The 27,054-nt window shown below is 31.9% G+C and overlaps 1 protein-coding gene across 2 annotated transcripts in view; it reads right to left on the reverse strand.

Moving 5' to 3' along the window:
- Positions 1-814: 814 nt before the first annotated feature.
- Positions 815-27,054, reverse strand: part of LOC6049011 (homeobox protein orthopedia) — a 113,896-nt gene continuing 87,656 nt past the window's right edge. For both annotated transcript variants that reach the window (XM_038264672.1, XM_038264671.1), the window contains exons 4-8: positions 17,922-17,991; positions 13,884-14,018; positions 13,577-13,702; positions 13,188-13,480; positions 815-2,119 (exon numbers count right to left, since the gene is read on the reverse strand). In XM_038264672.1, the coding sequence (XP_038120600.1) occupies positions 1,895-2,119; positions 13,188-13,480; positions 13,577-13,702; positions 13,884-14,018; positions 17,922-17,991 (849 nt within the window). In that variant the 3' untranslated portion in view covers positions 815-1,894. The remainder of the gene's footprint in view (positions 2,120-13,187; positions 13,481-13,576; positions 13,703-13,883; positions 14,019-17,921; positions 17,992-27,054) is intronic.

Below are 27,054 nucleotides of genomic sequence, written 5' to 3' on the forward strand. Positions count from 1 at the left end.
AAAACGTCGCGAATACTTGGTCTGAATAAACGGTCACTAAACATATACATTGGATTAATTACAGGACATTGCCCATCACGGTATCACTTGAAAAAGCTAACGCGAAGTCAAACTGATATCTGTAGGCTCTGTGACTGTGAAGTGGAAACTTCAAGGCACTTACTGTGTGAGTGTGGTGCACTGATTGCAAAAAATTAAATTTTTCAATAAAGGGATTTTAACTCCCTCAGAAATTTATTCAGAAAATCCCACTTCGGTTGTTGACTTCATTCTCGAAGCAATGCCAAACTGGGGTATATCGCATCCTCAGTCAGTGGCGGTCACCCTAAATGGTGACTTGTCACCCTGAAAATATGCGACAGTAATTAGGGGTACACTACAATAGATCAACTAAATGGTCGCAGTAGTCTTAAATCCCACAAAGGAAAAAAAGAGTATTCGCTTCTCTTTAAATGTTGTAACAATTTGGTTTGAAGTTTCCGCTTTTCCATTGAAAACTCATATAATTTAAATAAAATGGCACTGTGAAGACAATATTTGTAGATTGTTTTATTAGGCATTGTTTCAAGCAAATTGTGAAATTACACGTGATTAAATCATGAATCATGAAAACTCACGAACCCTTATTTTGACCAAATTTTGGGCCAAATCGGAACACTTTTGATCAGTGTCCGTGGAATCACTGTAACATGGTGTGTATTAGATATTTGATAAGTGAGCTTGTGACATTGTTGCACCACTGCAAGAATTTGTCTAGAAATTAGTCAACGAACTAATTTTGCTTTTGCAAGGAATAAAAATTAACACAATCGCATATTTTATCAATTTTTATTCGATATCAATAATGAATTATTTTACTAACATACATCTGTTTTTTTTTATTTCTTCATCTTAGCCTTTAGTTGCCATAATCGTATACATTGTTTGCAGTTGCTGATGTTTGTTTTCTTTTTATTCCACCGTTCTTCACTTAGTTTTTTTTCACTGGAAATTTTACGTCCTCATTTTCAAAGCAACCTCAGTAGAGTAACTTCCGTTTTCTCTGCAGTTCGCTTAGCCTAACATAATCGACCGTCCACTTCCGTTTAGCTTTCTTTACCTTACTGATTTGTACAAAAGTGTCGCAAAAAACTCAAAAGCTTTTTCTTGTTTTTATTTGTTGTAAATATTCATAGACACGAGTTTTTTTTACGGATTTTCTTATCGATTCTTGTTACTTTCTTTGTACAAACGTAAATACTTTTAAAAATTACTAAAACAAAACTGCTTTCGTTTTGCTTTCGAGCAAACAAAAAAGGGTTCAAACAGAACAAAAAAATATTTTCTTAATACTTTGAATTACACTGTTGTCCCATCCTAAGTTTTAGTTACTTTTGCTTCAGCGATTACATTAGTTTAAGTTTAGTTTTATAATAACAGGGAATTGTTCTATTTACAATTAGTTATTGGCTTACACGCTTTTAATGGGTTTTTTTTGTTTTTTTTTTTAAATGGTAATAAATTTACTGGAATGAATAGCTTTTTCTTCGCTCACAGAAAAGTACAATTAGTTACTGCTTTTCGTACCACAAACTGGCTTATTATCGAATGTGAATGTTTTTTCTTCTTCTATCGTATACTAAATTTCTCTTTATTTATGTTAATGGCATTGGAAAAATGTCTTCCATGCCTCAATTGTTTGCTGCACTATCATTATAGACAAATCGTATACACATGTTGCGTTACTTTAAAAGATTCACAGATTTTCTTTCCTTCGTATACTTGGTTTCTGCACTTTCGTTTCGAGCACTTATCGTCCTATTTTACACATCCATCCCTTGCCTGCCTAAAAATTTGAGTTATTTCGTGTAATACTGGTGTGGCGCAAAACGTTGTCCTACTTGAATAACTGCAGTCAATACACCGAGTTGTGGTGGTCGTAATTGTGCGCGTGCAAGTACGACGGCATCGTCTGGTTCAGCTCCGAGGCCCGGCGTCGCAGCGCCGCTATGCTGTGGCCCCGCCAGACGTCCTCGTCGCCGGCGCCGGTTCCGTCCGGCGTTTCGGGACCGCCACCGTGGCCGCCACCGCTGCCACCCCCGAGACCCTGGCAGTTGGAGAGACTGTGGCCACCGTTGGACTGGAAGGGGAAAAAATGGATTTAAAATAATGAAAATCAATTAAATTGTGTGATAAGTTTATTTTAATGGTAAAAAAATTATAATAATAATATATCGGTGATTCTCCGTCAACTCATTAACCCAGAAGGTTCATTTTTTTCATTTAGAACAAAATTTTTCTTTTTTAAATTTCGAAAAAAATATTTTCAAAATTTTAAAATAAAGACTAACATATCAAAAGGACGTAATATTGAATGTTTGATGTTTTTGAAATATTAGTCTTTGTTTAAAATTTATGAAAATATTTTTTTCGAAAAGATCGGAAAATTTCAAGAATGTTTCATGTTTTAACATTGTAAATCGGACCATTAGTTGCTGAGATATCGACATTAGAAAATGATGGGTTGTTTAGGTGAGACTTAGAAAACATGAATTTTCTTGTTTTTAAACCTTTGCATGGCAATATCTCAGCAACTAAGGATCGTATCTACAAAAACCGATAAAGCAAAATATAAAGAATTTTCTCAGCTTTTCAAAAATATTTTTTTTAAAAGTGGGCAAACATGGGCACTATTTTAAAAGAATCAATAACTGCGACAATTTTGAAAAAAGTTATATATAAATGGCTTTAACTTGAAAACGGTGCACTTTATCAAAATTTCATCAAAGTACTTTTTGATTGCAAATTCAATTTTACATCGAAAAATGAAATTGAAAAGAAATTGCTACCAATATTCCAATTTTTTAAAAAATTGTTTTGATTCAAAAAATCATAACTTGGTTAAAGATTATTTGCCCATTCTGGAAATTTCTGAAAAATTGGCATTTGATGTCCTCTAAAACATGTCAAAAAAATAGTGTTTTTTTTGCAAATCAAGTTTTAGTGACAAAAAGTGAAACTAAATATCACCATTTTTTTATACCGTGTATCATTTTTTTTCAGTGTAGTCCATATTCATACCTACAACTTTGCCCAAGACACCAAATCGATCAAAAAATGTCTTCAAAAGATACTGATTTTTGAATTTTCACATATCATCTTTGTATGTACAGCTGCCAAATTTGTATGGAAATTTATACCTATGGACAAACTAATGATGCAAAATGGCTTCTTTGGGTATACCGAAAGCACCAAAAAAGTTTCAGCCGGATTAAAAAATACAGAAAAAATCGAATGACCGAAATCTCAGAGAATTGCTCATGTATGTAACCCCTTATATTTGGAATATTCAGTTATTTTTTTCCTAAAATTCAGCTATAATTTGTATGGAGCTGACAAAGTTTGCTGCAACTTTACCAAGTTTCCATTAAGTGAAAATTTAAGAAGTGCTGATTTTAATAAATTTAAATGAGTTCAGAAATGAATGTTTGGTGTTTATTTCATTTGTATTTTTGCTCGCGAAAAATGTGACGTAATTGCATAATTGCCACCAATTATGTTTTTTGAAATATCCGGGTTTTCCCCAGGTTTCGATTCAACAAATAAGAAAAAAAACCGTTTTTCCCTAGTTCAGATGAATAATTTTCGCCTTAAGATAGAAAGACATTTCTTGTTTAACTTTTTGTTAATCAGTAAAAATTTATAGTTTTTTTTTCCGTTTATCTATTTTGTTTTTTGTTTTTTGCTTAAATTCGTAAACATTGCCTTTTTCTTTCCAAGACTTATGTTAGGTCATAGTTGAGATAGTGAAAAAAAACTACAAATACATAAAAAACCAAGACGCCGACCTTATTGTTTTTTTATTATTTTACAGGCGTGGATAAGAGAAGAAAACGGTTTTGTTAGACTTGTTTAGAAATGATTTCTATAAACTTTGCACAGTGGTCTAGATCGCAAAATTAATAGGAAAATTGATTTTCGGAAAAATTGTTAAATTTTGGAACTTTGGATTGGCAAAACCAACTACGTTTTAGAAGACAAAAAAAATCCAAAAATATTTCTGAAAAGATTGATTTTCAAAACATTTCAAATTTTTACAATACAACGTATTTTTGAGATAATCTCAAAATTTTGGTTTTGATAGTATTATAAATGATTGGGCATTTTCATGCCGTTCGATAATAAATATAATCGTGTTTTTGGAAACAGTCAAAATTTTCATAAAACCAGGGCCGTGCACAGGATTTTCGAAAGGGGAGGGTTTTCTCGAAAGGGGCGCATGGGGTGCTTGTTTAGATTGCGAAAGGGCGCTAACAGTCAATCTTTAAACTCAATAAATAATACTTTGGTATATTTTACATATATTTTGCTGGTTCGAATCCCGCGGCGGACGCTCTAAAATTCTAAGTGTAAATATGGGTATCCGGCGCCGTCGCTCTGTGCCTTACTCAAACAGGGCGGCGAAGTCCTTGTAGTTAAAAGGATGACAGTGGTTGGTCTAGTCCCGGGTGACAGATATAAAGTCAACTTCGTTTTTTATATATTTTACATTGGTGCAACAAGAGACTACACTTTTTGAATTGGTGCTGCAAATCGTGTTGAATAGCACCATGAAGGGGGGGGCGTTAATTCGGAGTTTGAGCGAATTTGAGATTTTTGCGCAAATGAGAGTTTTGGCGTAAATCGGAAGAGGCATGGGCCGTTCACTTGTGGAGCGTAAAACGGGGTTTTAGTGAACAAGTGTAGCGGTAATTGCTCAAAACAAGTTTTCATAAGTTTTTTTTAAATATTAAGAGTAGTTCTCTACGATTTCGCAAATTTTTTTCATGATTTTTAGCTTTTCATTTTTTTGATTTGGATGAAACTTTGCCATGCACCATGCATTCCATATGTCAAAAGAAGCACAATTGCATAATTCGTTTTTCTATACAAATGTCCATACAATTCTGGGTCCGGTCATATTATTCATCTGGTTTAGGAGATATGATTTTTTTGAAGAAAAAAAACGTAAAAGTGGACAAAAATTGTTGAAGCAATTTTGTTAACAAAATGTACCGTTTTCAGGTTAAAGCCAATTTTAGGACTGCATTTTCAATTTATTTTGGTTTCTTTTCAAGAAAATTTTGTACAATTTTCTCTCTGAAACTTTCAAATCGAGCAATTTGTTTCTGAGATACACAATCTTAAAGAAATCAAATCGATGAACTTGATTTTTTCTAAGTGTTAACCCTTTGCTGCCCATTTTTTTTTCGATTTTTTTTAAATTTTTCCCTTGTCATTTTGAGCAACTTTTGTTCTACGAAAAAGTTTACGTCTCTTGTTTTTTGTTGTTTTTGTTTCATTTATAGTTTTTATATTTGCATTTATCTTGTTTAGTTGATATTTGTTTTTGGTAGTATTTGGCCTATTCTAGCACCTAATTTGTCAAGTTTTACAGCCAATTTTTCATTATTTTTTTGTATGTTTTTATTTTTTTACTCTAGAACAAACCATTATCATTTAAATTGTTAAAAAATGCTTAGAGGTATAGTCTGAAACAATAGAAAAAAAGTACAGAAAATATTAGTGAAAAACACAGCCAAGAAAAATTTTCATTTTTTAAACATTGGTAAAGTCAAATAAAACAAGTCACACGTTCAACCCTAAAAAAATCAAATTTTAAGAGTTCACCTTTCCAATGCTTTTTAAAGGTCGAAAATTGGTAAAAAAAAAGATTTTTGGCGAATTATTAGATCGAATCCCGCCTAGAGGTGGGGTTGGGTTGTAGCTGGATAAACTGAAAGTGTTCAACTGATCATAACTCGGAAACTACTGGTTTTCAATCGACTTTTCTTTGCATTCCCTATGTCAAAAGAAGCAATTTTGCATCATTTGTTTTTTCATGCAAGTCTCCATACAATTTTGAGGGCTGGAATGGGTATGTAAACGTATGAAATTTTGTATCTTTGGACGGAATTTTCTGAAAATCTGAAAAATTAGATAAGAAACTTCATTTTGGGTCAAACATTTGTAACAGATTTTTGAGTATAAAAAATTAAAAAAGATAATTTTGAATATATTTCTATCGATTCCTTGACTTTTCTGAAGAAACGTCCTAGAAAATCGATAAAAAGTAACAAAGTTGCTACAGGAAACAAAGATATATTTCGATTTACCCCAGAAAATGTTCCGAAAAGGCACCTCTCTCATAAACAAAATTTAAAAAATGATAAAATAATTAACATATTAAATTAACATATTACGCCTGAATAGCACCATAGAAATGATGAAAATATTTTGAAAATTAGATTTCAAAGAAAGTTTCACAACACGTAAAAAAATAATCAAAAAAAAGTTAGCTAAAGCAACATAAAAATGATAAAAAGTTGCGCCTTGTGATGAAATAATTTTTTTTAAATAAAACAATTTGACTACCTTTTTGAAAATAAAATTTTACTAGAGGTGGCCTCATGACAAAATAAAAAAAATGAAAAAAGTAGAGCAACATAAAAAAAGATCAAAGATAAATATTTTAAAAATAGGATTTTACCAGCGGCGTTTTGTTGATAAAATTATTTGACTATCGGCGCTCCTCAAGCTATAAAGACTATTCAAAATTAGTCAAACAAAGTTTGCCAACCGGCGCAAAAAATTGTTGTAGCTAGAACGCTAAACAGAATTTTTATTTTTTTATGTTATCGTACGCCAAACTTTGTTTTGCTCTTATTAAACAGTCTTTATGTTGCTAGAGGGGCGTCGATAGTCAAACTTTTTTTTGTTGAATGTTTTAATTTTGTCATAATAGCGGTTCCAGTAAAATCTTATGTTTAAAATATTTTTATCATTTTTAAGCTGATTTGGGCACTGATTATTCAACTTTTTTCAATATTTTTACCAATTTTTTCCCCACTCATAAGGGCGCCTCCAGTAAAACTTACATATTGAGAATTTACATAAAAATGTTTACGTCATAGGGGCGCCCCCATTCCATTTTCCATATCGAGAATTTGCATGATTTTTTAAGTCGTAGGGGCGCCTCAAATCAAAATGTTCATATCGAGAATTTGCATGATTTTTTTTAGTCATAAGGGCGCCTCCAGTCAAATTTTCATAAAAAAATTGTATGATTTTTTTAAAGTCGTAGTCACGCATCCATTAAATTTTTCATAGCGAAAATTTTCATGATTGTTTAAGTCGTAGGGGCGCCTTCTGTCAAATTTTTGGTATTGAAAATTTGTTCTAAAAAATTTAAGTCACAAGTTGAATTTTCATAATAAGAATTTGTATGATTTTTTTTAAGTCATAATGGCGCCTCAATCCAAGTTGCCATATCGAGAATATGCCTTTAAAGTCGTAGAGGCGTCTTCAGTCATATTTTTTACATTAACATTATTTTTTTAAATACATATTTAATAAAAATAATTCATAGGGGTGCTTCCAGTCAATTTTTCATATCCAAAATTTGCATGATATTTTTAAGTCGTAGGGGCGCCTCCAGTCAAATTTTTAATGTTGAGAATATGTTTAAAAAAAATTAGGTCGTAGTGGCGCCTCCAGTTAAATTTTCGTATTGAGAATTTTCATAAAAATGTTTCATTCATAATTATCAATGGTCACATTTTCATAATAAGAATTTGTATGATTTTTTTTTTTGAGTCAAAAGAGCGCCTCCATTCATTTTTTCATATCGAAAGTTGACCTGATTTTTTTAAGTTGTTAGGGCGTCTCCAGTCAAAATTTTATATTGAGAATTTGAATTGGAAAAAAATAAATCGTAGGGGCGCCTCCAGTAAAATTTTCATAATTTTCATAAAAAATTTTAGTCATAGGGGCGCCTCCAGTAAGATTTTTCATATCGAGAATGTATGAATTTTTTGAAGTCGTAGGGGAGCCTCCATTCAATTTTTTATATCGTGAATTTGCATGATTTTTTTAAGTCGTAGGGGCGCCTCCAATTCAATTTTCATATCAAGAATTTTCATAAAAATGTTTTTGTCATAAAGGCGCCTACAACCAAATTTTAATATCGAGAATTTTCATGTTTTTTTTAAGTCATAAGAGCGCCTCCAGTCATTTTTTAAAATATAATTAATATGTTTTTTTTAATGTCGTAGGGGCGCCTCCATTCAATATTTCATATGGAAAATTTGCATGATATTTTTAAGTTAAAAGGGCACCTCCAGTCAAGTTTCTATATTGTGAACTATTATTTAAAAAAAATTAAGTCGTAGGCCTCCAGTTAAATTTTCATGATTTTCATAAAAATGTTTAAGTCAAAGGGACGCCTCCAGTCAAATTTTTCATATCGAGAATTTGCATGATTTTTTAAGTCATAAGGGCGCCTCCAGTCAAATTTTCATAATAAAATTTGTATGATTTTTTAAAGTCGTAGTGGAGCCTCCAATCAATTTTTCATATCGAGAATTTGCATGATTTTGTTAGGTCGTAGGGGCGCCTTCAATTCAATTTTCATATCGAGAATTTTCATAAAAATGTTTAAGTCATAGGGCGCCTCCAGTCATTTTTCATAATAAAAATTGTATGATTTTTTCAAAGTCGTAGGGACGCATTCATTAAATTTTTCATAGCGAAAATTTTCATGATTTTTAAGTCGCCTCCTGTCAAATTTTTAATATTGAGAATTTGTTTAAAAAAATTAAGTCGCAGGGGCGGCACCAGTTAAATTTTCATAATAAGAATTTGTATGATTTTTTTAAGTCATAAGGGCGCCTCAATCCAAGTTGCCATATCGAGCATATGCCTTTAAAGTCGTAGGGGCGTCTTCAGTCATATTTTTACATTGGGAATTTGTATTTAAAAAAAATTATTCATAGGGGCGCTTTCAGTCAATTTTTCATATCAAGAATTCGCATGATTTTTTTTAATTCTAAGGGGCGCCTCCAGTCAAATCTTTAATGTTGAGAATATGTTTAAAAAAATTAGGTCGTAGGGGCGCCTCCAGTTAAATTTTCATATTGAGAATTTTCATAAAAATGTTTCATTCATAGTCATAGGTCAAATTTTCAATATAAGAATTGGTATGATTTTTTTAAATCGTAAGAGCGCCTCTAGTCAAATTTTCATTATAAAATTTGTATGTTTTTTTAAGTCGTAGGGGCGCCTCCAGTCAAATTTTTATATGGCATATTCGTACTGAAAAAAATTAAGTCTTAGGGGCCCTCCAATTAAATTTTCATAATTTTCATGAAAAGGTTTTAGTCATAGGGGCGCCTGCAGTCAAATTTTTCATATCGATAATTTGCAAGATTTTTTAAAGTCATAAGGGTGCCTCCAGTCAAATTTTCATAACAAAATTTGTATGATTTTTTAAAGTCGTAGGGGCGCCTATAATTAATTTTTCATATCGAGAATTTGCATGATTTTTTTAAGTCGTAAGGGCGCTTCCAGTCAATTTTTTATATTGCATATTCGTATTGAAAAAAATTAAGTCTTAGGGGCGCCTTCAGTTAAATTTTCATAATTTTCATAAAAATGTTTTAGTCATAGGGGCGCCTTCAGTCAAATTTTTTACATATCGAGAATTTGCATGATTTTTTTAAGTAATAAGGGCGCCTCCAGTCAAATTTTCATAACAAAATTTGTATGATTTTTTTTAAAGTCGTAGGGGCGCCTCCAGTCAAATTTTTATATTGCATATTCGTATTGAAAGAAATTAAGTTTAAGGGGCGCGTTCAGTTAAATTTTCATAAAAATGTGGTAGTCATAGGGGCGCCTCCAGTCAAATTTTTTATATCGAGAATTTTCATGGTTTTTTTCAAGTCATAAGGGCGCCTCCAGTCAATTATAATAAAATTAATATGATTTTTTAAAGTCGTAGGGGCGCCTCCATTCAATATTTCATTTCGAGAATTTGCATGATTTTTTTAAGACGTAGGGGCGCCTCCAGTCATATTTTTATATTGCATATTCGTATTGAAAATAATTAAGTCTAAGGGACGCGTCCAGTTGAACTTTCATAAAAATGTGGTAGTCATAGGGGCGCCTCAAGTCATATTTTTTATATCGAGAATTTTCATGTTTTTTCAAGTCATAAGGGCGCCTCCAGTCAATTTTTATAAAAAAGTTAATATGATTTTTTTTAAGTCAAAGGGGCGCCTCCATTCAATATTTCATTTCGAGAATTTGCATGATTTTTTTAAGACGTAGAGACGCCTCCAGTCAAATTTTTATATTGCATATTCGTATTGAAAAAAAATAAGTCTTAGGGGCGCGTCCAGTTAAATTTTCATAAAAATGTGGTAGTCATAGAGACGCCTCCAGCCAAATTTTTTATATCGAGAATTTTCATGTTTTTTTCAAGTCATAAGGGCGCCTCCAGTCAATTTTTATAATAAAATTAATATGATTTTTTTAAAGTCGTAGGGGCGCCTCCATTCAATATTTCATTTCGAGAATTTGCATGATTTTTTTAAGACGTAGGGGCGCCTCCAGTCAAATGTTTATATTGCATATTCGTATTGAAAATAATTAAGTCTAAGGGGCGCGTCCAGTTAAATTTTCATAAAAATGTGGTAGTCATAGGGGCGCCTCCAGTCAATTTTTATGTCAAGAATTTTCATGTTTTTTCAAGTCATAAGGGAGCCTCCAGTCAATTTTTATAAAAAAAAATTAATATGATTTTTTTTAAGTCGTAGGGGCGCCTCCATTCAATATTTCATTTCGAGAATTTGCATGATTTTTTTAAGACGTAGAGGCACCTCCAGTCAAATTTTTATATTGCATATTCGTATTGAAAAAAAATTAAGTCTTAGGGGCGCCTCCAGTTAAATTATCATAATTTTCATAAAAATGTTTTAGTCATAGGGGCGCCTCCAGTCAAATTTTTCATATCGGTAATTTACATGATTTTTTTTAAGTCATAAGGATGCTTTCAGTCAAATTTTCATAACAAAATTTGTATGATTTTTTAAAGTCGTAGGGGCGCCTCTATTTAATTTTTCGTATCGAGAATTTGCATGATTTTTTTAAGTCGTAGGGGCGCCTCCAGTCAAATTTTTATATTGCATATTCGTATTGAAAAAACTTAAGTCTTAGGGGCGCCTCCAGTTAAATTTTCATAATTTTCATAAAAATGTTTTAGTCATAGGGGCGCCTCCAGTCAATTTTTTCATATCGAGAATTTGCATGATTGTTTAAGTCATAAGGGCGCCTTCAGTCAAATTTTCATAACAAAATTTGTATGATGTTTTTAAAGTCGTAGGGGCGCCTCTATTTAATTTTCCATATCGAGAATTTGCATGATTTTTTTAAGTCGTAGGGGCGCTTCCAGTCAATTTTTTATATTGCATATTTGTATTGAAAAAAAAAATTAAGTCTTAGGGGCGCCTCCAGTTAAATTTTCATAATTTTCATGAAAATGTTTCAATCATAGGGGCGCTCCAGTCAAATTTTTCGTATCGAGCATTTGCTTGATTTTTTAAGTCATAAGGGCGCCTCCAGTCAAATTTTCATAACAAAATTTGTATGATTTTTTTAAGTCGTAAGGGTGCCTGCTTTCAATTTTTCATTTCGAGAATTTGCATGATATTTTTAAGTCGTAGGGGCGTCTCCAATCAAATTTTTATATTGCATATTCGTATTGAAAAAAATTAAGTTTTAGGGGCGCCTCCAGTTAAATTTTCATAATTTTCATAAAAATGTTTTAATCGTTAGGGCTCCTCCAGTCAAATTTTTCATATCGACAATTTGCATGATTTTTTAAAGTCGTAGGGGCGCCTTCAGTCAAATTTTTATATTGCATATTCGTATTGAAAAAAAATAAGTGTTAGGGGCGCCTCCAGTTAAATTTTCATAATTTTCATAAAAATGTTTTAGTCATTAGGGCGCCTCCAGTCAAATTTTTCATATCGATTTGAAAAAAAAATCTCTTTGGCATTTTAGCAACATAGCTAAAAAAAATTGGCCCTTCGGGCCGAGGGGCGCATGGGGTGTAACTAACTTAATTTGCCAGGGGGGGGGTTAAACCCCTAAAACCCCCCCCTTGTACACGGCCCTGCATAAAACTATATATTTTTGAAATAAACTCAATATTTTTTTACAATGCAGGTTTCTAATGATCGGCAAATTTTCATGCAAAAAAAGTAGTTTCTTTTTTGTTTTAATGATTGTTACAATATGGATATTAATTGATAGGGAATCTTTTGGGTGTTGCATGAACTTCAAACTGTTACACGGATAGAAATTATGTACGCAAATCCGGTAATTATTTGTTGTCGAATTTGACAACCTTGAAATGTTACCAAAATCGTCAAAAAAATTTTCGATTTCGTTGAAAGCCTTTGCATTGTTGTTGTTGTTCAAAATCGAAAAAAAATGTTGACAATTTTGGAAACATTTCAATGTTATCAAATTCAACAAAACAGAGTTAACAGATTTGCTTAGAGGATTTCTATCCGTGTAGGAATATTTATTTTTGGTATATTTTTTTCTCTCAACTTTATGCAGTTGGGCATGCCAATCCAAGAAACTATGTCCTAGTTATCGATCGACGCCATCTACGATCAATTTTATCAAAAGTATCAGAGCAAACCCTCAAAAATTAGTTTTTTCAAGGCAGCAATTCAAGGTTAAGTTTCAGAGAAAAAATATGTTGCGATGGCTTATAAAACAAACATTTTGTTATTGAAAAAATATGTTGAACTTATTGGTCAAAACTTTCAGGCATTGCAATGTAAATAAAATATGCAATTTTCAAACTCTGATATTTAGAAAAAGTATAAGCTGAATTATTTGCACTAGGTTTCATTAACTTTAAACGCTCAAACACCCTCGGAGGTTATTTTTTTGTAAACTCGAAATATTGATATTTGAAAAAGTTTAATTTTTCAGAGAAAATAAAATTGTACCATCTTAAAGAAATTTTTAAATTTTCCAACTGAAGTTATCCATTGAGCCCTCAGAATAGAGTTTTGTTCATATCATGGGTTTTATGTAAAAAAATAGTATAGATGAACAGCATGTAATTCCATCGAGGTCCATATCAACAATTTGGCGTTCAACTACATCTTTCAAAAAGCGGTTTCAACTGAAATCATGTTATACAAAGCACAGTTAAATTTTTAACTTTTTGATGTACGACTGAGGTCTGGAATAACCCATGATAAGTTAACAATTACATCTTGGTTCACTACCGTTTTTCGAAATTTATTTATAAGATTTATGAAGAAATATAATCAAGACTTTTAAGTTTAAATCAGTTTGATGCTTACCATATCCCCTTCACTTCCACCTTGCTGCGATTGTTGATGCTGGTGTTGTTGCTGTTGTTGCTGTTGCTGCTGCTGCTGCTGATGATGGTGTTGCGAGCCTGGCGTCGACTGTCCACCATTTGGAGGACCTCCACCTCCTCCTCCTCCTCCGCCACCACCTCCTCCCGATAGCGGCGGTGTAGACGATGAGCAGCCGGCTAGGTTGGGCGGGGTCGACGTGGGTGAACTTCCGGTGCAACCGACGCCCCCCACCGAGTGCTGGTACATCATGCTGTCACCGACGAAGGGGACATCTGGAATTGGGAAATTGTTATTAATTTTGATATTGAATATAAAATTAACAAATTAAACAAAAAACGACAAACAAAGGTTACACCAAGCCCCATTACCAAGTGCGTTCAGTCCGTAGTTGTGGTACCCGCCGGCGCCCATGGCCGACGAGATGTTGATGCCCGTGTTGAGGCCCCCGTTCAGGGTGGACGACAGGGACGAGGTCTGGTTCAGCTGACCGAATCCTTTTTTTTCCCCCCGGGCATAAGGGCAGGTTAGTTGAGGGTTAGTCGACGACGTTGTTGATGTTAGTAATTTAGCAGCACACAAGAAGGAAGGGCAAAAGCAGCAGCAAAAATTAGTTTCAATTAGTGGTCCGTGTGGTTTTGGTGGTTAGTTATAGTTTCAAGGGGAGGGAGCACTTACCAGCAGTCATTGGGTTTACGCCCACGCCCCACCGGTCCCCGCCGAACATGGACGTCCCGCATAAGCTCTCGCTCATCGCAATGTTGGTGATGTTGGCGCCAAAGGGGGGCAGCCCGTGCGACGGGAGGAGTGCGCCTGCGGGATGAAGAAGCAGTTGAAGTTTAAGAATTTGTTTTGTTGAATATTATTTTGAAAAATTATTTAGTGCAAAACGTGGCACGAAAGTTTATGCAATACATAACATAATAAAAACAATTTAATCAAAGTAAATCACAGCACAATAGTTTCTTTTCAATTCTTGTAAGGTTTCCATTGGTAGAAATTGCGATTCTCGAACGATATGTTATAAAAATAACATGGCCAATGTATGGAGTTGCTTGGGAACCCAAGAATGAACGGAAAATTTTTGAGCTAAAAAAGCGATATTGTTATGACACCCACACTAATCAAATACACCTCTCGTTATTTCTAAACAACAAAAAAAGCTTAGATTAAACTTTTTAAAGTAACAGTTTCCATAATAAATTGCTCAAATATTATTAACAATAGAATAATCATCGATAGCTTTATCGGCCGACCATAACCTGATCGTTAAAATTTCCTCGAAAAACTTAGATGCAATTTAAAATTACTATTAAAATTGATATTCATATAAAAAAAAGTTTGTTGCAAGTTTAAATTTCGGGACTTCTTATCGAAAATATATAGATAAATAAATTGATAGTTTTTATAGTGTTCACTGACTGTTACAATGTACTTATTATTTTGTGATTAAAAAATTGACTTAAATTTCTTTTTTTATTATTTCCCCCTTCTCGCGACCTCGACCAGAGCCGAGGAATAAAAAACTTGAATTAAAATTTGTACCAGCCTAGCAGACGTTATTTAATTTAAAGTAACTTCTTGAAATAAGCTTATTTAACCCTCTACCACCCAATTTTTTTTCGAAAGTTTTTATTTTTCCCGTGCTCAGGAGGTCATTTTGAGCAACTTTTGTTCTACGAAAAACTTTACTTCTCTTGTTTTATGTTTTTCATGTTTAATTTTTAGTATCTTAATTTGCATTTATCTTGTTTGATTTACGTTTGTTTTTTTTTTTTGTAGTTTTTGGCCTATTCTACCACCTCCTATCGTTAGATTTTGCCTATCTAATTTATTCATGTTCTTACAGTCACTTTTTCAATTTTTTGCTTATTTTTCACGTTTTCTTCTATAAAATGGCATTATTATCATTTAAGTTGTAACGTGGGAATAACATTTTTTTATACTTAAAAATACTAGGCAAATAACATTTTAAGTAATTTATAACAAGATTTGTTATTCACCGTTATGATTTTTTTGTTATTGGATTGTTATTGCAATAACAGACTAATAACAATTTTAGTTATTCTTCGGACAAATCTTTGTTATTATTTTTTGTTATTTTAACAACTAATCCGATCATCCCAATAATAGTTGGAGGTATTTTTCCGTAACAAAAATTGTTATTCCACAGTTGTTTGTTCTTTCAATCTATATCAGACCAATAACAAATTTTGTTATGATAACATAAACTGTTATTCAACTCTAATGCAGAAATGGATTTCGCAAGAATATTCCATAACACTTTTTGTTATTTTAACAGTATATGTAATTAAAACGGCATGAACTTAGTTATGACCGTCTGTTCGGAACTTCTTTTTACTTAAAATGAAGGAAATGTTAGCAAAAAACACAGCCAAAGTTGACCCCTAAAAAAAATTAAACTTTTAACAATTTAACATTAAAAAAAACATTGGCAAAGCCACATAAAACAAGTAAAACTTCCAACCCATTAATTTTCTAAAATTTTAAAAGTTTTTCTTTCCAATGCATTTTGAAGATCAAAAATTGGTTGAAAAATTGATTTTTTGAGATTTTTTAAATCAAACCCCGTCTAAAGGCGTGGTTGGGTTGTAGAGGGTTAAACGAAATCTACTCAGAGCTGTTACTACAATACATTTTTTATAATGGAGCTATTTTTTAAAACAAAATTAAAGCTTTTAAAATGCATTAATTCATAAATAAATAATGATTTCACTACATTTTAGTTTCAAAATAAAAAAAATCACGGATTAGTTTTCAAAAAGCCGTAAGAGCCATTGGTAAACAAAGTCCTTTTTGCATCGGTATTCGACCTACTTACGAAAAACTTATATCAAAAATGCTCGAGATTGTTCATCTACACGTCCTTCAAGTGCCCCAAACTTAATACAATTACTTCTGAAAAAAAAAATCATAGTTAAGAATACGGGTATAGAACGACGCAAAATTCATATCCATTAATCAAATTTGGATATTTTCTTTAAAAAGTAATTTTCGAAAATTTAAGAATTTTACATTGATAAATCTATTATTGTGAAAATCCATACCAAAATTCGCGTTGTATGATATCCGTATTAAATGTAAGTATTTTAGTGTTTAAAAACTATGTCATTTTGAGAAAGCTTGAGTATTTTACTTTTAAAAACTGTAATGTAGTGAAAATAGATTTTTAATGTGAAAGTTTTTATGCATCGAAATTTCAGCTCGAAAAAATTAACTTAAAATAGTTTTTTGATAAAAATTTTAAGATTGAAAAAAATACATTTTTGCTCGATCTTTGAGCAAATATTAGACGAGAGGTGAAGGTAAAACGACCAAATTTTCTTGAAGATACCCAATTTTTTAGAATTTGCAAAACTTTTGAATGAATCCAGTGTAAAATCAAAAAAAAATGTACTAATACTCAATAATGCTTCTTGTGCTGCATGGGTTCAAATTTCATATCAATGTTGAAAATAGTGAAAATTCCAGTATTTTCAAAAAATTGGATTCTGTAAAAAATTGAGTAGTTTACAAGAAAAATTCCAATTTTGTGAAAATCCATACCATCGTTTGCTATCCATATTGCAATTTAAGTGTTCAAAAAAAGCAATATTTTGTTAATATTCTAGTATTTTACCTGCAGTGAAAATCAATACAAAATTTCAAGTCATTAAGTACCAATATTGCTATTTTTTGAGAATATTTCTTTAAAAATACGTATTTATTTTAAACAGTATTAAACAAAACCTTTAAATTTAAAGTTTGAAACACAAAACAAAATATTGCGTCGTTTGATATCCATCTTGCAAAAAATAAAAATTAGATTTTTTTTGAATAACTTTCTACATTATCAAAACACATGTTTTTAGATAAAAAGTTAACCTTCGCGAAGTCACGTGTTTTAGCATACAAGTTCAGTTGTAGTAAACGCAAACGGGGGTCGTTTTTTTTGGTATTTTGGAAACTAATGATTGCAAAACAACTGGACAGGTATGTTGAAACAGTGGCTCGTTAATTCAATTTTTAAACCTTTTTGTTGCACCCCCTTCCCCCTCGACTTTGGTCAGAGTCAAGGGACATAAACTTAAAAAAATATTTGCAACGGCCTTAAGTCAAAAACTTTTTTTTTCATGAAATATTTTGAACTAAGGACAGACATCTTTTCGAAAAATATCTTTTTTAAATGTATTCAACTTAAAAACAGTTTAACAGCACTTTAACTATTAACTAATTAACTATTTAAAAAAATCATATTTTCCAAAAATTATCATAAAAAAACTAACTAATAATATTTCCAATGAAGGTTTTGCTTCTTAAACAAAAGAAACAAGTTCAAAAATCAAATTAAATAGTTAATTTAAAATTATTTAATTTGTGACGGATTGAGTCTGAATTATTATCCCAAAAATGCTTTTTAATTAAAATTTTTGTTTTTTAAATATAATTAATTACTAAATCGATAAACTGAATAATAAATAAGTTTTGGATCGTTTACAGAAATTTGGTTTTTGATAGAATTATATTTTTTGGCAACTGGTTTATCGATCCAAACTCCAAACATTTCATTTCAGTTGAGAAAAAGAAGTTTAAATTCATAAAAAGAAGTTGTCACTGAAATACTAATAATAATCCAAACAACAACCAACTTTATTTTATGCCCTAATTTGCAAACTTTCTCGCAAGCAGCAATCACTGCTAAAACCTGTCATTTACCTGGCGTCCGGAACACGTTGGTGGTCTTCTTTCGTTTCTTCCACTTGGCACGTCGATTCTGGAACCAAACCTGAGGAAAAAAAAAAGACAGAGAGAAAAAAAGAAGAAATCTCAGTAACGAGCTACGAGCGAAAATGAAGCCACCTCGCAAACGACCATTTAATAAATTTTAAAGATCTCGTTACAAATCAAAAGTTCGTTAAAAGTAATGTGACCAGTGAAAAGTGTCGTCTCGCGCTCAGCAGCAGCAGAGGAAAAAGTCGTCCAATTTTGTGTCAGGGGAAAAACAAAAAAAAAATGAAACTGCAGATTGCAAAAAAAAAATGGAAGGGAGAGTGAAAACAACAAACAACTCTCCTCCAAGTGTGATGTTTTCCTGATTGGTGAGGTCTTGCCACCACGTGCACGACTTTTACTTTATTATTTATTATTGTTTAGCATTACGGTTATGATTATTAGGTATGAAATTGCTCGAGGAGCTGACATTTTTTTTCTCCGATGGGAGTATAAGCCATGCAGGAAAAATAAATTGAGCATTTTGAAGGGGTTTTAGAATTTTTAGTTACATTTCCAATTTAAAAAAAAAGTTTGAAGTTTGACATTTTATAATCGTTATCATATGGAAAACTTACTTTTCAAAAATAAACCCTAGAAAAAAGAATCGTACATAATGACGGTGCTGAATTTGGACTGCTTTGCTGAAATAACCTTTTGTTGAAAGTCTGACACTATACCAACCTCGTACGAAGGGGAAAATCGGATACAGAACAACCTTATTCCATGAGGAAAGACAGTACTACAGGACCAACCGGCTGAATCTTGCTCACAACAACACACCGAAAAGATGGGCATGACGGTGCGAAGTTAAACTAATTCAACTTTTTTAATCGAGCTGGGGGAAAATGCATTATTATAAATTCATGAATTTGAATATTGGATCTGCAAGCGGGAGTGACTTTTGACTTCTGAACGAGCCGGTTCTTGGAGAGTTGTTTTCTTTGCAGGAAAATTTGTAATATCAATCAAAAATACATTTGCACATTTTTTGACAATGTGTTTTGACAAGTTTAAACTCACAGACATTTCAAGCAAAAACAAAAATGACAACTTGTGCTTTTGTAGCTTTTGTAATTTTTGTAATTTTTGTAATTTTTGTAATTTTTGTAATTTTTGTAATTTTTGTAATTTTTGTAATTTTTGTAATTTTTGTAATTTTTGTAATTTTTGTAATTTTTGTAATTTTTGTAATTTTTGTAATTTTGTAATTTTGTAATTTTGTAATTTTTGTAATTTTGTAATTTTGTAATTTTGTAATTTTGTAATTTTGTAATTTTGTAATTTTGTAATTTTGTAATTTTGTAATTTTGTAATTTTGTAATTTTTGTAATTTTTGTAATTTTTGTAATTTTTGTAATTTTTGTAATTTTTGTAATTTTTGTAATTTTTGTAGTTTTTGTAGTTTTTGTAATTTTTGTAATTTTTGTAATTTTTGTAATTTTTGTAATTTTTGTAATTTTTGTAATTTTTGTAATTTTTGTAATTTTTGTAATTTTTGTAATTTTTGTAATTTTTTTAAATTTTGTTTAAGCCATTTGTACTTTTTTATACGATTTGAAATAAAAAAAATTGCAAAATTGGTTTGAAATGGTTATAATCTTAGTTTTAATATTAGTAAAGAAATACTATAATTTAGAAAATATTTTTGATTTTTTTTCACATCAAAAAAAAATACAGACATGATCGATTAAGAAAAAGTGTTCTGGAGTGTTATTTTTTAGTGATAATTTTTAAAGAAATTTTCTAAATCGGTTTCAAAGACCGTGTTGGCTGTTACGACGTATTGCAAACCAACCCAAATTTTTTTTTATGTCAAAACAATATTTTTCAGATATTTTGTAACCTTTTTCTTTTAATCAGATTTCTTGAAAAACACACATTTTCACGATTACTTTAACCAGATGGTTCAATTATCCCTTCACCAGTAAACATCACCCCTCATTGTTATCCGTAGAAATCTGATTATGTGTTAAAGCTGCTGTTGTTGTCTGCGGTCGTGAATTTCACGCCTCATTTCTGTTTTCCTCATCCGCATCGCTGAATTTACCCTCCTTTTCCGATTTTTCATTCAGAGAGGGGCCGGACGGCATCACATTATTCGCTCGTTTTGACACTCACTTTTTTATACACCACGTGGATTTCTTCAACGAACAACAAAAACACGTGGGCACAGGATAATAAAATGCACATCAAATAATGATGATGATGATGATGATATGCCCTTTTATTATCTCCCGCTGGGAGGTGTTTTAAATGGAAGTTTTTTTTCAAGTCCACGTTTTGATGAAGGAAATCGTCTGTTTCCCGTCTAGTTAGTAGATTTGCATTTTTCTAGTTTAATTTAATTAAGTTTTTCGCAACTGTCCGGTATTTCAAACTAATTCTGCAAGAGTTAGAGCACTCAATTAAGCAAAAATCACGAGACATCTAAACCAGTTTGAGTTTTTCAAAATCATTTCAATATCCAATACCAGTAGAAAATGCAATTTCAGCGCCGCGTGTCGATCCCACGTCAACTGGCTGTGAGCGGAAAACAATTTTCCGCGGAAAAATGTTTTACACAGGCCCGTCTCGAACGCCATCCGCCGGGTTGGGAATCATTTTGCAATCGAAACAAATTGGAAATAGATTGAATTCGATAGTGGGATCTCCTCTCCCCGTGTCGCTCGGATGTATATATTGAATGTCATATTTTGTTCCCTCACTCCCTTTCAGCAATTGTCATTGTGCAGAAGAATTGAAATGAAATTGTTTGCAAATCAAATGAATACAACGCGAGGAGCTTTCAAGTGGGCGAACGCTGGGCTTTGCGCTTATTGGAAATGGTATGAGTTTGGAAAAGAGACTACTCAATGTTCAATGTAAAAATTATGTTTGAAATTCACCAAATCTGTAAGAAAAAATTGCTAAGCAATCTTTAATGACTTTAATGAAGGCTTTTAAATTTTACTTAAAAGTTTATCAGCTGAACCTTGGAATAACCCGGTCGTGAACATTTGTGGATACTTTTGTTTGACTTAAATTCATTGAAAACAAATTCAAATCAACCGGAGAAAAAAAAAGCAATACGAACCATTGAATGATAACTAAACATTTCGCTCAAGGATGACCAAATCTGTTGAAAATTTAATTTTTGAAATTTTACATAGTATGAACATTATCTATAACTTAAGAAGTCATACAAGTCTCCATACAAATTTTACAACCGTCCATACAAAAAGACTATGTCAAATCAATTTTGACCAATCTGTGCAATAGAATTTTTGATTTTAAAACATCTCAAATAACTTGAGTTAAAAAAATGAGCAATGCAATTTGTTGAGGTCAAAGTCCAAAAACATATTGGACAAACTGAATATAGAAACTTTTTTGGTCATAAACGAAGTACACACAAAATATAATCCAAATCAAAAAATGCGAATTCGCTCCACTATCAATTAAAATAATCCAAAATCAAAAATAAATAAATTTTAGAAACTCTCATTTTTTTCAAGAAGAATAGTAGAACTTTTGTTTTGATTCGAAACATATCAAAAACAAGCTTAAATAACTGCAATCTTCCACTTTTTTCAACTTCTTTTTAAGAAAAAGAAAAAAAAAAACATTTTTTCTACAAAAAAGTGATAGATTAAACCATTTGTTTATGCTTTTTATAATAGTTTCCTTTTGGAGCAATTCCAGCTCAAATCAGGATTTTTTCTGGTACTTTTGTACCCGACCCTCTTCGATTTCAATGAAACTTTTTAGACATGTTTTCAATTGGATGTATGGGCTTACAGATATTAGCTTCATTACATTGCTTATAACTGAAAATGGTATATTTTTTCAGTGTGGTAGACACCTGGACAGCAAATAAGCTTATTAAAACGAGACAAACTTATGGGAAATTGGACGAGCTTTCCGGTAAAAATATTTTCGAGACTGAAAAATCAAGTCCATCATACAGAAATTGCCAAAAACTATAAAAAAAACCTTTTTTTGCAACATTTTTTTAAAACGCTGATTTTTGTATTTTTTAAAGGATAAACATACCATCTAGAGCGTCCAATTTCCCGGGGTTACAAAATTTCCCGGGAAATCCCGGGAATTCCCGGGAAATTTGAAATTTAACGAAAATTACTCTAATCCTGTTTCTGATAAATCTTTTGCAACGAAATTGTAAAGAACAGCAACTTTAATGGTCAAAATGAGTGTCAGGATCAATTAATGGCCTGACTGCTTGTAAAAAAAATCATGCAACTTTGAAAAAATATATAAACTTTCTAATTTTGAAATCTTTCAAATCGTCCCAAATGATAAAAATAGTATTAGCATTTTTGTTGAGAAGGATTTTTTTGAATCAAAGTGTTTGGACAGTGAAAATCTATGCTTCACAACCATAAAATTGCTTTTAAATTTGTCTCAGTGACCATAGAGTTAAAATAAAAAAAAAACCAAAAAATTCAACTTGTGAATAAATAAATAATCATTGAATTAACCTTAAAAATCTAATTTCTAGCGCTTTTTAACTTGAAACACTATTTTTTAACTTGAAAATTTGATACGAAGTTGTTTTTTAATTGTTTTTCGTGGTTTTATTATATGACTTTAGTTATATGGTATTCAGCCTAATAAATCAATTAGATTAAAATAATTTTGAGCATTTAAAAGTGGTTGAAATTCAACAATATGTTTTCATATATAACCCTCTTACGGCCTTGGTAGCTCACGTGCTTCATAAATTTATAACTTCAATCTGCGATTTCTCGAATACTTAGAAACAAATTCTTCTTACACAAACCTTTTTTTTTAATTTAATTATATCAGTTCGATTTCCATCCAACATGTTCAAGGTAAAAAAAAGTCAAACAAATCTCAATGTTGGTCTTGGCCGGAAGATGTAAATATCTTATTTTCAAATGGTGTTACAATCTCCAATTATTATTTTTTGTACACCCAAAACTGGCAGCGCTAGTCCGAGATAATGATGGTCTCGAGTCGAGAGAATAGTGGTACCATTCACGGACACAGAGAACACAGCTCGAGATGGGCGATAGAACTATTCTCTCGAGGTTCATTTGCAAAAAAAGTTCATCCGTCAAACAAAAAACTAAAAGTGTTGACTACGGGAATCGAACCAGAGACCTTTGACATACCATTCCAATGATTTAACTGCCTCGGCCACCACAGCTTGGTGACCAAGGAGAGGTCAGAAGTCGATGTATGACACTTGTTGGAAATTTATTGATACAACTAACGAATGAACTCATTTGTTATGATGATGTGAGTTGGTACCATTATTCTATCGATTTTGGCACTGATCCTTCAATAAATTTTGAGAGAACGATTATCTCGACTGTGAATTTTGGGTGTATAATTTCAAAACATTGATGCCAAAAAGGTAGGAAAATGTAAACTTCTGCTTGTATTTCGGGAATTCCCGGGAAATTTACAAATTTCCCGGGAAACGGGAAATATTTTTTTCCGGGAAATCCCGGGAATTCCTGGGATTTTTTTCCCGGAACGGGAAATTGGACGCTCTAATACCATCCTGCATTTTTCGTCAGTCTTTTTGTAACATGTTAGGCTATTTCCTCAAAACTTTTGATCGAAAAAAAAAATATTGACCTTTGAATTTAACTTTTAAACTTAAAAATTGAAAAATCTCATAGAAGTGGTGTGTATTTTTCGTTCAGTGTATTTTTTTTTCTTCAGAAAATCCGTTTAATTTCCTACAAGTTTGTCTTTGACCACTTTTTGATACCATGCAACGGCTTTGAGTTACAGTTATTTTTAAATTACAAAAATAATTTTGAATAGATAAAAAATTAAATAATTAAAAAAAAGTATGTAAAAAACTTAATTTTAAGGTAAGCTTGCTTGATGCACTAACAATACAATAAGATGGCAAGAAATAATTAAATTTCAGAAAACCGGCCAACTGCAATTTCTGGTTTATTGCTAAATTTTGTATCGTAAATCGAAGTGAATCATTCTGACCGTTGTAAAGAAGTGTTCATAGTACTTCAAGAAGAAATTTTCATAAAAATTTATGTAAGTTCTAAAATTTAGATAAACATTATCACGAAATTGTTGAAAAATATAAATAATTAAATATTCTCAAGTTGTCATAGTTTTCCTAATAAAAATGACTTCAAAAAAAAAAAATGAATTAGTTTCTTAAATAAAAATATTATGCATTTTTGAAACAAAATTAAAAAAATGGGCATTTCAGTAGAACAAATTTTACACAAAAGTGAAAACTTTTGATTCGTATTTCGTATTAAGCTTAAAAATGCAACATAAATCTATAAAACTCGCTTTAAGTAATTTCAGCCTAAATATAAACTTTTTATGCATTTTACCTCAATTTCATACGTATTTTTAAAAGCTTATAAACTAACTCAAAAAATAACATTGATTTTTCTCTTAAAACTATAGCAGCAACCTTAGTAATAAAAAAACAAATTAAATTTATTTTTAACAAGAAAAAAATGACTCTCAAAGTCACCCTTTAATTCAAAAGAAGAGTTTACAACGCATCTAACTTAAAAAAACCTTTAAACAACATTGTTCCGAAAAAATACATTACCAGTTGGAACTTGAAATGCTGTCAATATTTAGTCAATGTCACCCCGGTTAACGTTATCTTTAGTAAAATTGTATAGGGAAATAACTAAATTTTGTCACAAGGTGGAGGTAATTTTGTCGAAACATTGTTAATATTGAGTTTTTTTGGGTAGAATTTTTAGCCAAATTACTATGTCCAAGACCGTGCTTTCGCGTTGATCCTGGGGTTTTTATTACGCAAACTAGCACTACAATTTTCATAATGAATTCAAAATCAAATGGAATAAATGCCATCATAATAATTCGCTCCTAATAGTGTTCTAAACACAAACATCATTTGTCACCTCGAGGTTGCAGCTCAATATTTGATTCTTCTTCTTTTTCTTCTCCCTTAATAGAGTCATCGGTCACCGATGTGCCAAAAGGGACTCGCTCTCTCAATTCACAATTCATTTATCTTTCCTCATCCGCCAACAACCCCCTCCCTGATGATCAATACGGTCTGGACACCAGCACCTTTCCAAAGAGTGATTAATTGCCTACCTCATTATGTGGGTGCCATTTTTGGACTTCGATCCCAGAAAAAGCCAGAAAAATCTTCCGCCAAGAAAACTTTCTTTCCCACCAGCAGCAGTAGATTTATCGCCTTTCACCAGAGAGAGAGAGAGAGAGAAAGAGAGAGTTCACCGAACGAATCCCCCTCCCGGAGGAAAAGCTTCTTAAAGTTTTCGTGAAAATTCATCCTGTGTCCGGTGGAAGCAGAAGACATCCCTATGGTTTAACTGCTGTTGTGGTCAGGGCGGGACGAAAAAACTAGGAAAAATGCTTTCCCATTTTCCCGAGTTTCACCGCCCCTTCTCAGTGACTTTTCAACGAGGACGAAAAACCACCGCCGACGACTGGTGGTGAAAAATATCGTACACCATAAAATTCCCAGCGGAGATGGATGCTACAAGTAAAACTACTTTAGATCTGACTGAAATATAAATGATGGAAATAAAAATCTATGAAACAGCAGCAGCAGCAGGGAAGGGATATCGAAATGTCAGGGTTTTGTTTTATTTTGTCGTATTTTTTGTGTGCCTTTTTTTTCTCACTACAGCAGCTAAAGTTTTTCCATGTTGTTGATTTTTCTCTCTCTTTGAAAGCAGGGGAAATATCGGTCCTGACTTTTTGCAAGGCGAGCAGAACGAACGATCCTCACTGTCAAGAAAGGGATAATAGCGATAGTTTTGAAGGATTTTAAAATTTCATCCAATACTGCTGAGAAGTGCACTTCTTAAGGGGAAACGTCAAGTGTGGTTTATTTTTTATGACTTATCAATCATGACTGCAAGAATGCTCGCCGCCAGTTTCATTGCTATATTTTATTGGAGAAAAAAAAAAAGAAAGGAAACCAGTCAGAAGGGGAAACAACAATCCTCGAGAGGCGGCTGACAATGAACATTAATTGTGCATTAGAGGTGTGGAACAACAAATACACACACATACACATGGTCTGTTGTCTGATGATGCTTCGAAGGAGCAAAAGGGATAAATTTTATTACTTTTTGATGATGTCACTGTTGTTGCGAGGCAGTGATTGAGAAGTGGTAATAAAATTGAACCATTTAGGGATATTTGGAATAACTTTTTTCAAATAGTACATATATGTTTTGACATTGAAAATCTATACAATAGTTTGCTAGATATCGTCGATGGAAAAATTAAAGTTAAATGAGCAGTGTAGAAGAATTATTTTTTCTCACTTTTTTTTAATCCGAGATTTCGACAATAAATGTTCGTAATAACCATATGACCATTAATCTCCCAAGCCCACACAAATGGTGGTATTTGTATGGATTTTTGACTTTTTTACGAGCTTGGGGGTTGGAGTAAACAAAAAATATAAACAGAATTTAAAAAAAAAACTTTTTGAAAGCTTTGCTTTAGGAAACTAAAAAGGATTTCCATGTACGCAATTCTCCTCCAAAAACGGAGATGGATTTTATTTTGTTTTATTTATTTGACTAAAAACTTTCCAGGGGGCTTGTCGTTGACTAAAGAAGTCATTTTAAAAATATTTGAAAATAAGTATCTTGGATTGAAATTTTGGTGCTTTTTGCAAAAAGTTGTAGGTTTTGTTAAGAACTATTCAGAATACAAAAAATAATACAAATACAATTTTTTAATCAACTTTTTATTACTGAAAGTTGAATTCATATTTTATTGCTCTTTTTATTTTTTTATATTCAAGGGGATCCATTTTTGCAATTTCGTCGTGAAATTACTTAAGGGGTTACATACATGTAAAAAATCACTAAATTTCATGTTTCAGAAAATTTATTAAATCACCTTAAAAGATGATTTTAAATCAATCTGAAAGTTTCATGAAGATATTTTATGATTTAAGTAAGTTACAGACGATTTAAGCTGAAAATTTTGCCATGCGCAAAGCGAATTGTCAAACTTTGCGAGCGTTTTTCTCTGAACACAGAGTTGATTTACGGGTGCCACGAAATCTCGAGATGGGATGGACCAAACTGGC

The sequence above is a fragment of the Culex quinquefasciatus genome, chromosome 3, assembly GCF_015732765.1.
Source record: "Culex quinquefasciatus strain JHB chromosome 3, VPISU_Cqui_1.0_pri_paternal, whole genome shotgun sequence".
Classification (NCBI taxonomy): domain Eukaryota; kingdom Metazoa; phylum Arthropoda; class Insecta; order Diptera; family Culicidae; genus Culex; species Culex quinquefasciatus.